The sequence below is a fragment of the Leuresthes tenuis genome, unplaced genomic scaffold, assembly GCF_036924035.1.
Source record: "Leuresthes tenuis unplaced genomic scaffold, fLeuTen1.0.hap1 SCAF_2, whole genome shotgun sequence".
NCBI classification, from domain to species: Eukaryota; Metazoa; Chordata; class Actinopteri; order Atheriniformes; family Atherinopsidae; genus Leuresthes; species Leuresthes tenuis.
Window position 1 is genome coordinate 42816887 of NW_027325356.1, and position 14470 is coordinate 42831356.

At 41.2% G+C, this 14470-nt stretch overlaps 1 protein-coding gene across 1 annotated transcript in view; it reads right to left on the reverse strand.

The window, feature by feature from the left end:
- Positions 1-14470, reverse strand: part of LOC140302510 (transmembrane channel-like protein 3) — a 97218-nt gene that overhangs the window by 13720 nt on the left and 69028 nt on the right. The window contains exons 20-23 of the mRNA XM_072381323.1: positions 9478-9588; positions 3650-3775; positions 3472-3550; positions 673-715 (exon numbers count right to left, since the gene is read on the reverse strand). Coding sequence (XP_072237424.1) covers positions 673-715; positions 3472-3550; positions 3650-3775; positions 9478-9588 — 359 coding nt within the window. The remainder of the gene's footprint in view (positions 1-672; positions 716-3471; positions 3551-3649; positions 3776-9477; positions 9589-14470) is intronic.

Below are 14470 nucleotides of genomic sequence, written 5' to 3' on the forward strand. Positions count from 1 at the left end.
AAACCCCCAAAAATCTAATCAATTTAAATCCAAATAGTCTAATTTATATAATGCCACATAAAAAAAGGTTGCCCATCTAAGGAAACCAATGGATCACATCAAAAATCTTCTATTTAATCACCTGTCTTAAGCATATACGAGGCTACAGTATCTCACTTTCATATCACCTGCAATCTTGGCATGAACTGGACTTTCCTTGTCTATTGTAAAAGATTTTGGTGACCAGCTATAGAGGCAGACACCCAATCATTTCTGTCTACTCTGTGTGTGCCCAGAATAGATATAACAATAAATATATGATAACAAGTGTGACTTGGGACTCTTTAATTCCACTTCCTATTCATCCTATTCTCAAACACTCTTGGTCACATATTGCCTTAAATTTCATCATTCCAACAAATGGTAAAAAGGTTAACCTGACTCACATAAATAGTTCTTCCAAGACAACCCAAATCCCATTTTGTTGCCTTTCTCAAGCTTCAAGAAGGCCACTGTGAATGTATTATCCCCTCTGGATATCACCTCATGTCTAAGAGCTAAACAGTGACCAAGTCAACAACTCCAGACTGCACTATGCTGTCTGTCTTACATAAATTTGTCCATCTGGAGCACACAGCTTGCCTGGGTGGAATATTCATAAAACACCACAAGCCCACACAAAACACAAGTTACCTGTAGCCATCTGGAAGACTTTCTTCTTGTCCTCAGTCCGTTCCTATTAAGAGTAAAGGAAAATTCCAACTTTATACACGTGTATCATTTTGGTCAGTACAAGACTTCATCCAAGGATCATTTTCAATGTTTTTTTCAAACACTTTTTTAAGACTTTGGTAGTTGTAACCCACTATACACTATCACTATAACATTTCTGTAGCCACAAATATATAACACTAATATAATAACACTGTGCACAATTATTAGGCAAGTGAGTATGTTGATCGTATCATCATCTTTATGCATATTTAACTCCACAATGTATAAACTTGAATGCTTAATGGATTTAACCATAACAGGTTAAGTGTATCTATGTAATAAGGAAGGGTGTGGCCTAAAGAGGGCAGCACCCTGTATCAACATTTGCATAATTATTACGCAGCTTCTTTTCCTCAGGAAAATGGGCCAAACAAGGGATTTAACTCATTCTGAAAAGTCAAAAATTACAAAAAGTCTCTCCGAGGGTTGCAGCACACTTGAAATTTCAACAACTTGAGAAAAAAGATGAAAATTAACTGCCAAAAATTTGAGAAGAATCAAGCGTGAAGCAACCAGGAACTCATCTTCCAGTGCTATCCTATTCCATAACTGCAACCTGTCTGGAGAACCCAGAAGTACAAGATGTTTAGTGCTCAGAGACATGGCCAAGGTAAGGATGGCTGAAACTCCACCACCACGGAACAAGACACATAAGCTGAAGGGTCAAGACTGGGCCAAGAAATATCTGAAGACAGATTTTCCAAAGGTTTTATGGACTGATGAAATGAGAGTGACTCTTGACAGAGTAGATGGATGGGCCCGTGGCTGAATCAGTAACGGGCACAGAGCTCCACTTCGAGTCAGACACTAGCAAGGTGGAGGTGGGGTACTGGTATGGACTGGTATTATCAAAGATGAGCTGGCTGGACCTTTTTCGGGTTGAAGATGAACTCAAAATCAACTCCCAACCAGTTTTTAAAAGACACTTTCTTCAATCAGTGATACAGGAAAGAGTCTGCATATTTCAAAAAGACAATGGACCTCCTGCAAGAACATTTTCACATTTTTATTCTAAATTTCTCTCACTTTTTTCATAAGAAGGTCTTATACGAACACGCCGTGTCAGATTTAAATGCTCTTAACTTCGGAAAAAGTGTGTAAACGGCCTGTGTAAATGATGAATACCACCCATGCGTATTTAAGTGCACGTGCACGAGGATAGTAAATTTGCATACACCCTGCCCAAAATAATACCATATAAAGCTATGCTTCCTCTCTCCTGGGGTGTGCTTTGGTTAGCCTTTTCTGGGCAAGACGACTTTAATTTTCTATTGCCACTCCATCCAGGTTTGAGTCACTCTTAGTGTGACCCCCTCCCCTAAACCCCCTTTGCCTTGGGAGACAGACTAATGCCCTTGGCACCCACAGACTTTCAACTGGCAGTTGACCCCTTTTCCTGAGCTACAGCCACACTAATGTACATAAAAGTATAATATGCTTTCTAAACACTTAATAATCACAAAATAATCATTGACATAAAGATGATGAAGGGTTGTACAAATGTAAATAGTTTCATCACTAAACCTAATTTAAAGTTAAATTTACATATTTAGGAATTAATTTGTACCCGTAAATCAGGTTTCACATATTTGTGATTCGCTTCCTGTCAGTTTGTGAGTCATGTGAATTTTGTGACTTCCCTTTTGCTGATCTGCGGAGAAAATTCCGCAATGTGAGTCAAAGGTCCTCACAACACTAACACGTGGCAACATTTAATCTCATAAATTAATGAATAAATCCACCTGAAAAGAGCAATGTTTTACATTCATCAGCACAACGGGCAACCAAAGGGAGGTACAATCTCTGGAGTCGACAAGCAGGTGAAAGACAAAGTGGAGCATCTTGATCCACTACAGCGTTATTGATCCTGAACTGATTTAGTCATTATCATTTACAGATACAAATGTAGCCACTTCAAATTGCCTCCCCCAGCCACCGGTTAGTCAATTCCAGGTCACCTTCAAGCCATAATGAATCTCCCCTCATTTTTCTGGGATGTGCTTCCTGGGTGTCATGGCACTTCCTTAACACATGGCTCACTGTTCATTCAATGTTTTACTCGCCTCACAGTCAAAGTATCACATTGGCTGACGCCATCATTGACAGTACTTCATTATTTGATGTCTGAATGGATTGAAGAGTCGCAGGGATAAAAAGATTATCAAAGACTGTGTTTATGAAACTATTGTGTTTTTCAAATAATCCCTTCTACCGTAAAATCTAGTAATCCAGAGTGAATTTTCCTTAGAAAAAGACATTCAGAGTTTGTTTAATGATTTAAATATCAAAGGCTAGATGCTTTGAAGGCTACATATCACATATGATGTTTAAATGTGGAAAATATGCACAAGTGGACCCACAAATGTCCACAAAGCAATTCCCTCTTTTTATGTATTGAATTTGATTAAAAAGAAACTCTTATGTGTGGCTTGGGAAATATGATAAGATCATGGATCACATTTGTGGATAGTCTTATGTAGGTTACAACTACTCAAGTTCAGTAAAACTCTCATTAATTTGATATAAATATTAAAGTTTAGAAAAACCTAAGGACTTTACTTGTCATACTTTCTGCATGTCTACATACTATTCATTCAGAACCAAACCATGCAAATGCAGTGCAACTAAGATAAAAAATGTCATATTATTGTATATATTTTATTCATACCTACAAAGAATAGATGTTGATGATATGAGAGAGATTCTACTAAAACTCACAGTCTGGAGTTGCATCCTCAGTTGGTTGTTGGTGAATTTAAGGGATCTGGCAATGGCTTGGAGATAGTATATCAGCATGCTGAAACAGACACATTTCAACACTCAAAAAGAACATATGTCCATTTCATACGTGTATATGTGTCCCATGTATTCATATGTGAGGTGTGTGCAGTCTTACAATAGTAGCAGAAGTGCTGGCAGCACCACAACAGGACTGGTGACATAACTCATCACTTTACTGAACCAAAGGGGGAAGTCACTGGCCACTGTTTCTGAGATGATGTCATAAATCTTCTCTTGACCACTGAAATCCAGATTTTAGAGTTTTATTCAAATTAACATTTGCATAGATTTTTTAGGTTAAGGGACTGGTCAATAGTCTATTTTGCTTAGGAGCCTTCCTAACTGAATGAAATTATGTATCAAACTGGCAGCCAAGTTAAGAGCCTTTTGGATTCTCTAAATACTAAGGAAAGGAGCTCCAATGTTTCCTTTTCTGTCCTCTTTAGGATAGGATACAACAGACCATCCTTTATGAATGAAAGGCAATAATTCTGTCACACAATTCCTTGTAGCTGCAACTTTCATAGCAATGCTCAATCATTTTCATCCATTTGTACTAACGGTGCTTCATGTCGTCATAAATATGAGGATAGAAAGGTGAGATGAAGCAGACTTTATTTTCACTTTAAAAAAATGTCTTTCCTTTTTGAGAACCTTTTCAGATAACCTTTGTATAACAATGTAAGAAGATCAAGATATACTTTATTGTTCCCTTGGGGAAATTTGTTTGGAAGCTGTGCTTTCCAATTATTTTGAACAAATTAGAAAAAATGCAAAAGACAGTACATAGTACATATTGCAAACACCTTATTATTAATAATAAATAGAATAATGAAACCATTGCAAATATTGCATATACACTACATTGCCAAAAGTATTCACTCATCTGCCTTTAAACGCATATGAGCTTAAATAACATACAATTCGTAATCCATAGGGTTTAATATGGCATCGGCCCACCCTTTGCAGCTATAACAGCTTCAACTCTTCTGGGCGAGCTTTTCAAAAGGTTTAGGAGTGTGTTTATGGGAATTTTTGACCATTCTACTAGAAGTGCATTTGAGGGTTGAAGTCAGAACTCTGCGCAGACTAGTCAACTTCTTCCACACCAAACTCGCTCTCCCATGTCTTCATGGACCTTGCTTTGTGCACTCGTGCGCAGTCATGTTGGAACAGGAAGGGGCCATCCCCAAACTGTTTCCACAAAGTTGGCAGTATGAAATTGTCCAAAATCTCTTGGTATGCTGAAGCATTCAGAGTTCTTTTCTCTGGAACTAAGGGGCCAAGCCGAGCTCCTGAAGAACAACCCCACACCATAATCCCCCTCCACCAAACTTCCCACTTGGCACAATGCAGTCAGACAAGTACTGTTCTCCCGGCAACCGCCAAACCCACACTCATCCATCAGATTGCCAGATGGAGAAGCGTGAATCGTCACTCCAGAGAATGCATCTCCACTTCTCTAGAGTCCAGTGCTTTACACCACTGCATCCGACGCTATGCATTGCACTTGGTGATGTATGGCTTGGATGCAGCTGCTTGGCCATGGACACCCATTTCATGAAGCTCTCTATGCACTGTTCTTGAGCTAATCAGAATACCACATGAAGTTTGAATGTCTTTAGCGATTGACTGCAGAAAGTTGGCGACCTCTGCGCATTATGCGTCTCAGCATCCACTGACCATGCTCTGTCATTTTACGTGGCCGACCACTTTGTGGCTGAGTTGCTGTAGTTCCCAATCGCTTCCACCTTGTTATAATACCACTGACAGTTGATTGTGGAATATTTAGTAGTGAGGAAATTTCACACCTGGACTTGTTGCACAGGTGGCATCCTATCATGGTACCACGCTGGAATTCATTGAGCTCCTGAGAGCGACCCATTCTTTCACAGACTTTTGTAGAAGCAGTCTGCACACCTAGTTGCTTGAATTTATACATCTGTGGCCATGGAAGTGATTCAAACACCTGAATTTAATTATTTGAATGGGTAAGTGAATACTTTAGGCAATATTGTGAAATATGTAAGGCCTTTCCTGAAAAAGACGATTAATCTGACCACGAAACAGTTTCCCACTTTGCATCTGTCCTTTTCAAATGAGCCTTTGTCCAGACTTGAGAGCCTGAAAATTCCAGTATTGATTTTCATCTGTGTTCCTTGTTCACAGAGATGTCTCCAGTTTCTTTGTATCTTTTGATGGTATTATGTACTGTAGATGATTGATCAAAGTTTTCCAAATCTTACATTAAGAACCATTATTCTGAAATTGCACCACAATTTAACGAGGCTGAACCTCTGCCTATCTTTACTTCTGAGAGGCTGCCTTTCTGATTTTGAGAATGAACCCTAGTGACATATGTATTTCTTTTATCCCCCGTAACAGTTTTGTCTTCAAACTATTCATTCATGCACATGTATGCTCTTTACGTAACTGTGATTAGACCTCTGTTGGGTATTTCTGGGACTGGTTACCATATGCACCTTGTGCAGAGTGAAGGATTCGTATGCATAAACCCTAATCTGACCAAGGAGGAGCCCCAAAGAGTACAAAAGACAAAGCCCCAAGCAAGCTAGTCAGTTAACTCCGGACTTGTCACACTGTACATTTGCCCTGTATTTCTGATATTGGCTAAATGCACCCTGATTGCACATTGCTGTCTACAGAAGAGGATTTTTACTTTATCTTTCACTCCTGATCCTACATTTACCACTAATACAAGTAACAACAGCGTTTGATTATTTTTTAATAACATTATTCCTGAGATCCAGACTCATCAAGGTGACAGGAGAAATTATTGTCCCATGACACTAAGGTGCTTTTTTTATATGAAATTATGTAACCGACTTATTGAGAATTAAGTGATTAGTGATTAGTTGCAACATGTTCCCCCAACTGTTTCTCAGTGGTATCACTTACTTTTTCAGCCTTTTGTTTCCTAAATACCAACTTTTATGCGACATGTTGCTGCCATCAAGATGCACTAGTTATTTTCATGAAATAGTAAAGTGTCTCACTTTAATTTTTTTTTAGATGTTTTATTTGTTTTGTTGTGAGTAAAATATTTGTTCACGTGATTTGTTTTTATCTATACTTATACAGCATCCCATTTTTTGAAATGGGTGTTGTACATTTAAGTTCTATCCATCGTCTACCGCTTCTCCAGAGATCGGGTTGCGGGGGCAGCAGCTTAAGCAGAGAAACCCAGATATCCCTGTCACCGGCCTCTTCTTCCAGCTCTTCCGGGGGAACCCCAAGGCATTCCCAGGCCAAACGAGAGACATAGTCTCTCCAACGTGTCCTGGGTCTTCCCCGGGGTCTCCTCCCAGTGGGATGTGCCTGGAACACCTTACCAGAGAGGCGTCCAGGAGGCATCCTAACCAGATGCCCGAGCCACCTCATCTCGATGCAGCAGTGGTTCTACTCTGAGCCTCTCCCGGATGACCAAGCTTCTCACCCTATCTCTAAGGGAGAGCCCAGACACCCTGCGGAGGAAGCCCATTTCGGTTGCTTGTATTCGCGACCTTGTTCTTTCGGTCACTGCCCATATCTCGTGACCATAGGTGAGGGTAGGAACATAGATTGACCAGTAAATCGGTAGCTTCACCTTCTGACTCAGCTCCTTCTTCACCAAGATGGGTCAGTGACAAGCCCGCATAACTGCGGATGCCGCACCGATCCGCCTGTCAACCTCCCACTCCATTCGTCCCTCACTCGTGAACAAGACCCTGAGATACCTGAACTCCTCCACTTGGGGATGAATCTCATTCCCAACCCGCAGAGGGCCTTCCACCCTTTTCTGGTTGAGTATCATGGTTTCAGATTTTGAGGTGCTGATTCTCATCCCAACCACTTCGCACTCGGCTGTGAACCGCTTCAGTGAGAGCTGAACGTCACTGCCCGATGATGCTAACAGAACTACATCATCCACAAAAAGAAAAGACCCGATTCTGAGGTCACCAAATCGGAACCCCTCAATGCCCTGGCTGCGCCTAAAAAATCTATCCATAAAAATTATGAACAGAATCGGTGGCAAAGCGCAGCCCTGACGTTGTCCAATTCTCACCGGAAACACGTCCCACTTACTGCCGGCACTGCGGACCAAACTCTGACATTGGTCATACAGAAACTGAACAGCCCCACAAAACACAGTCCACAAAACACATGTAGACCGGTTGGGAGAACTCCCATGTACCCTCCATGACCCTGCTGAGGGTGTAGAGCTGGTCCACTGTTCATGGCCAGGAGGAAAAAACCACACTGCACCTCTTGAATCCGAGATTCGATTCTATCCGAGGGATCTTCCTCCTCCTTTTCAAAAAGAGCTCTCCGACTCTGCTCCCTCATCTGAAGACGTGTCAGTAGGATTGAGGAGATCCTCGAAGTATTCCCTCCACTGACTCAATATGTCCCTAGTTGAGGTCATTAGAGCCCCATCCCCACCATACACTGTGTTGACGGTGCACCGCTTCCTCCCCCCCCCCGAGCCGCCAGATGGTGGACCAGATTCTCTTCAAGGTCGTCCAGAAGTCGTTCTCCATGGCTTCACCCATCAGCTGCTTCCAGAGTCCCAATGGCCAAAAAGGTTCGATAGTACTCATTCTTCAGCTTGACGGCTTCCCTCACTGCTGGTGTCATAACCCTAACCCTACGTTTAAGTTATTTCTTAAAAATACATTTTCTGTAACCTCCTACCTCCTATGTTTGCATTTGGGTTCTCAAATTACATTTCATGTTACATACCTAAGACAGCAAAAGCAGTGCCTCCTTGCATTCTTTTTCACACCACAGCTGCCTGCTTTCCTGATGAATAAATTAACATCATATTTAAAAAGATATTAAGGTATAAACTCAGTATGGAGAACCCAAATTGAGAAGCTCTAATAATTGACACAATTGACGAAGTTTTAGAACATCAAGTTACGGTATATAAATGGAGTACAGCCAGTCCAAGGCTGAACTATTTTGGAAGAGATATCTGCTTCCAAGGACCATGAGGGGAAATGTATGATCATATTTTATCTCTACTCCTTGCAATTGTGGTTTACCCAACATCTGTCATGATTATGCTTGACTGTTGTTGCTGTTTGGTTTCTGAGTCTTACGTGAGGGAGGGCAGGTTTCCTTGGAGTCTGGGGCAGAGGCTGGATCACTCCTGCCGTCACACCTGTTCTTCATCTACCCTCATCAGAACACCCTTTTTAAGGATCTGCATGAGCTCCAATCATCGCCAGATTATCTCACTTCATGAGAGGTAATACGGCTCCCTCCTATGTCTTCAGAGAAACCTTTTCTCATTGTTTACCTTGTCTCTTTTAGCTTCAACAGTCTTGCTCCTGCCGCCTGTTCTCCGAGCTCAGGTTGCTCATGTCTGAATCAACATCACTGTTGGATCATTCACTGCCTTCCGCTTCACTGCCTGCCTGCTTGCCCCACCGCTGACTCAGAGCCACAGCACACAGCCAGCACCCTCCTCTCCTACCTGGATTCCCATCTGAACACCGTAAAGACAAACCCGCAATCACTAGTGGATTAATCATTCCTCTCAACCCTCCTAACCGTCTCTTTCCGTATTCAGAGCATATCTTTTCCTGGAGCCCCCCCCCGACAATCTACAAACACCACTTCAACTCAATAACACTGTTAACCACTTTCACCTCTGCTTGCAGTGTCTGTGTTTAGGTCCTCACATTAAAGGGACGGCTAGTAGACCTAGCCGTGACACCTTCCTTCTAGTCTGGTCCACATCTCACAGTAATTTGGAATTTAAATTTTTTAAATTTATTTATGCAGAACATCAGCAACTCTTTAAGTGCAAGAAACAAGATAAGTTATCTCTTCCATTTAAATAATTGCAAATTAGAAAAAAAATAGAAACTTTAAAAAAACAATTTATATCTGGTCAGAGTGTCACTTTCTATGCTGTTTAAAGGATGTACTTACCTGAATGGTCCACAGTGTTGAGATGGTTTATACCTCACTATGGCAAAGATAGTTGGTAGCATGCACAGAAACAGCATGAAAAGCAGCATAGCCAGGTAGAAATTGTTTGATCTGTAACAGAAAAGTAAAGACAGAATCAATGTGTTAAAATCATTTTCAGTTCCCATTGTCTGACCTTTGCAATCACTTAAGATGCAATCTGCTCAATAGTTCAGTAAATTAAAACTATGTCCATTAAATTTTCATACAGTTCACAAGTTTTATTTCTATAGACATTCTTTCTTTCTAAAAACTTCACTGACCTGAAAATAGTTATTCACGTGGTATGGCCAAACAAGACTAAAACATTTATAAAACCTCACAAAGCTAGAGTTTGATATGGTTCAGTTGTGTTGTAAAACATGGGCTTTGTTTGAATTACCAACTCATTCACTTGTTCACTCACTGTAAAGATAACTTACTAGTGGTTAGGGCCAGACAGTTGCTTATGGATTTCAGACGCCACTTCAGTGTAGCACTACTTCCTAATACTACAGTGTATATTCACAGTTACGCGTCAAATAAAAAACATCACAACAATAATGTCAAATCTGAGGTGATGGACAAGGTTGCTGTTTTTCATTGAAAATATGTTTTAATTACCATCTCTTTTTAAAACACTAATATATAACCTTGTAACTAAATATCTATGCATTTCTATTTTTTTTCAATGCACTGTCTCCATCGACACAAACATTGACTTCAGCTGTAACTATATTGCAATCTTGTGTGTGTGTGTGTATGTGGAGATGTGTGTGGGTGTGCGTGTGCTTGGAGAGGCATTTCACAGTTGCTGTGAGCCAATAATTGATGGCAGGCATGTCTGACTGTCTCCACTGTGGTGTATCTATTTAGCCAGATATAGCACAAACAGTAGTAACTCTTTCTCTTGTGATTTCTTTGTGCAGGTATGGTGTGAATATTACTTACTATGTAGACATTCCATTAATTTCAAAGCCTGTTTAGTATATGGCAAGTGTGTGTGCATGTGTGGAAGATGTGGTTCAATAACGAACATTAATTCAAACTTTCTCTTGTGAGGGTTACCTCTCTTAGTGCAGACCAGGGTCCACTCTAGTTGCCTCTACCTCTAAGTGAGCCTCTAAAGTTGAAGTGTTTGCTGATCTTTTCCATGTTAATATCTACTGGCTTGTCAGTAAAGGACTGGAAAGACAACATGGAAGAATATTGCACTATTACATATGTCAAAACATAACCGTTGGTATGTCTGTTTTGAGTCACAGTGGAGCCATCGTTGTATTGTATTCAAATATTTGAAAAAGTGAACTACATTACAACTTAATACCTGACATGTTTAGAGGGAAAAAAAGGCACAATGTTGCCTGTAACACTGTATTGATTGATGGTCTGTATGAGTGTGTGAATGTGGCTATTTGTGTAAAACTAGACTAGAAAAGTGCTATGTAAGTACTGTCCATTTACAGTTTACATCTTTGCTGCCTAGTCTGAACAACTAAAATGTCAAAGGTGGTTTCTTTACATATATTATTAATATGATTACTGAATAAATACTAATTTCTTAAGTCAGAAAAAGACTAACCACTTTTTTTTTTTGTTTTGTCTGTTTTTTAGGATGTTGGGGCGTGCGGTGGGGCGGTGCTTTTCCCCTGTTGGGGGAGGCCTGGGTGGGCCTGGGTGATGGTGGGTCTCAGGCCCGAGCTGCTGTGACTGGTGTGACTGCGTGGTTTGTTTGTTTGGTTTTTTTTCTCTCTTTTCTTTATTTGTAGAGGTCCTCTGGGGTGAGGTGGGGTGGGACGGGTGGTTGCCTTCTGGGGGTACAGTTACTGCAGGCCCCGATCCTGGTGGACATCAGGCCCAGGTCCTACATGATAACTGTGCTTAGTAATGAGTGTACAGAGCCACAATCCACAGCCCCCCCAAGCAATCAGAAGCAGGCAGAGATGGCCACAAGACCCAGGCCACCAGCAGCCTCAACGGAGCACAGAACCCGGGAAGCCCACCGCAGGGACAACCACGCATCCACCCTCAGACTTCATAGTTAAGAAGTCTGAGGAGTATAATTTGCTCACCAAGAGTTCTTCGAGGAAGTGTCCACCTGAAGAAAAGATTCAGCCAGTCAATGTCACGCTTACTTTGATAATCTTGAACTGGAGATGACAGTTAGAGGGCTGTGTTTGAGAGTGTGTGAGACTATCGGCAGATTCAAACAAGGCCTCTAATAGAGCAAACAATATAGTAACATTATAATTACGCCAATAACTACTGTTTAAATAAATATATTATCGGGTGAAACAAAAACAAAACACTGGAGTACAGTGAAGAAAGCCTGGATAGCCTCACGAATTACATCGACGAGTGTTTTGACAGGATCGTCATGGGTAAAACCAACCAACCCCATCTGCCAGCAGCAAGGCTTCAACCTCCAAAAGAAGTCGTAATGAAGAGTCACCCGGAGCGACGTCTCCAGCTGGTAATTATTCTACCGACATTTTGACATCAATAGATAAGAAATTATCCAGCTTCGACGCCCGTATGTCTCTGTTAGAAATTCTACACAGAGAGTTCCAGGCATTACGGGGGTCGTTGGAGTTCAGCCAGCAACAGGTGCAGACGGTGGCTGCAGAAAACGCAGCCCTCAGAGGATCGGTGAAAACACTCACCGAAAGAATGAGCCAGATCTCTGATGAGAACAAGAGGATGAAAGAATCAATTATTGATCTCAAGGCTCGTAGTATGAGGGACAACCTGGTGTTTTCTGGAATCCCGGAGCAGGCAGATGAGGATCCTGAACTAACAATAAAAAACTTTATCCAAAATCAGCTGAAACTTCCAGGAGATGCAGTGAAAAACATCACTTTTCACCGAGTCCACCGCCTGGGAGGGAAGAGACCTGATGCCCGCCGACCGAGACCGATTGTGGCCAAGTTCGAGCTTTACCAACAGAAGTTCCAAGTGAGGGGCCGTGGCAGGGAGCTGAGAGGAACTGACTTCAGCGTCAACGACCAGTTTCCCAAAGAAATCCTGGAAGACACAGGGTTTCTGTTTCCCATCCGGAGAAAGTTCATGGAAGGAGGCTCCCGAGCTGTCATCGCGGTGGATAAATTATTCATCAACGGGCAGCTGTCCCGCGACCAGGAAACCACTCCTTGGCTCTTCTAAACCCCAGGTGATCTGTATTCGTTAACTTGTATAAATCATATCACCATAGATGGTACATAAGTAACTCTGAAATAGTCTATCCAATTCACAGTTATCTGTCAAAGCAAAACATACAGCTCACTGCCAGTCTCACCAGCATAGGATGTATGCAGGTCATATTTCTTTATTTGGGTTTGTCTTGTTTTTGTTTTTTCTATCTTACACTTCCACTCTTTTGCACTGTTTTTCTATTCTGTCTTTCTTCCCCAACCCACTGCGTTTCCACCTTAATAAGTAATGTTAACAAGCACGGCGCACATAGAGATTTGAGCAGAGCACGCAATCAAATACCACACAGCATCGACAGCGCAAGTACATATCGAAGCAAGCTCATATTGACAACTGAAACACCAACAATGGCATGTTCATGGAAGCATATATGCACACACACGCACAGGATGCTTTTAGCAAACATCCAGCACTCACTGCGTTAGTCTGAGCATGTCCACGCTAAGGTTTATTTCATGGAATGTGCATGGAGCTGGGTCCAGGGAGAAGAGATTAAAAATCTCCAATAAATTGAAGGATTTACAGGCAGACATTGTTTTATTACAGGAGATTAATTTATCAAAGACTGCAGCTGATGTTCTCACCACAGCACAGTTTCCTCATGTGTACTCAGCCTGTTACAACTCCAGACAAAGAGGTGTAGCCATTCTGATAAACAGAAGAGTAAATTTCACCGTAAACAACACAGTTATAGATCCAGAAGGTAGTTTTCTAATAGTTAACTTATGTTTCTCATTTTTTCACTCCTTTTTTACTTCACTCTCTGATCACTCAGATAACACACTCGTCATAGGAGGGGACTTTAACATGGTTTCTGACTCAGGAGGAGACAGACTCAGTACTTTAGGAAGTCAGCAGAACTGGCAGTCCACGTCCAGTCCATTGTTAAACAGTATATGAATGATTTTGGTCTTTGTGATGCTTGGCGCTCCCACCACCCCACTCTTAGAGAATACACCTTCTTCTCACCGGTACACCACTCATATTCAAGAATAGATTATTTCTTAGTTAGCAGTTCCTTGATGAGGGATATTTCAGACACCAAAATCCACCCCATCACTATCAGTGATCAAGCTCCAGTTTCTATCACACTGAAGAATAACAGAGTTACACCACCAGCGAGGAATTGGAGATTTAATACATCATTACTAAAAGACCCTGATTTTATTAATTATTTCAAAAGGGAATGGTCCGTATATTTAGAAAATAATGACCTGCCAGGAATGTCAGCTTGTATTCTCTGGGAAGCCGGAAAAGCAGTAATTTCAGGCAAAATAATCTTTTTCATCAAAGAAAAAGAGGGAAAGTTCAAGGATATCAGATTTAGAACTCAGGATTAAATCATTAGAAGTTGTCTACAGTACCTCCAAAGAGGAACACATACTGAATGAACTAAGAAAAGCTAAACTTGAATTAAAAAAAAATATTGATAAACAAACACAGTTTCTGATACAAAGACTTCGCTTGGAGAACTTTGAGCATGGCAATAAATCTGGAAGGTTCCTAGCTAATCAACTAAAGAGAAACAAAGACAAAACAACAATCACTTCTGTTAAAGACTCAAATGCTTTTAGGGACATCTATAAAACCTTATATTCATCACAAAATGATCCATCAGACAGTAACATAGATCAGTTTCTTAGTAATATCAACCTTCCAAAATTACAAACCGAACAGGCAATGGCTCTGGATTCACCTCTTTCAATAGGAGAACTCCATGAAGCCCTTCAACATATGCCTAGTAACAAAGCCCCGGGACCAGATG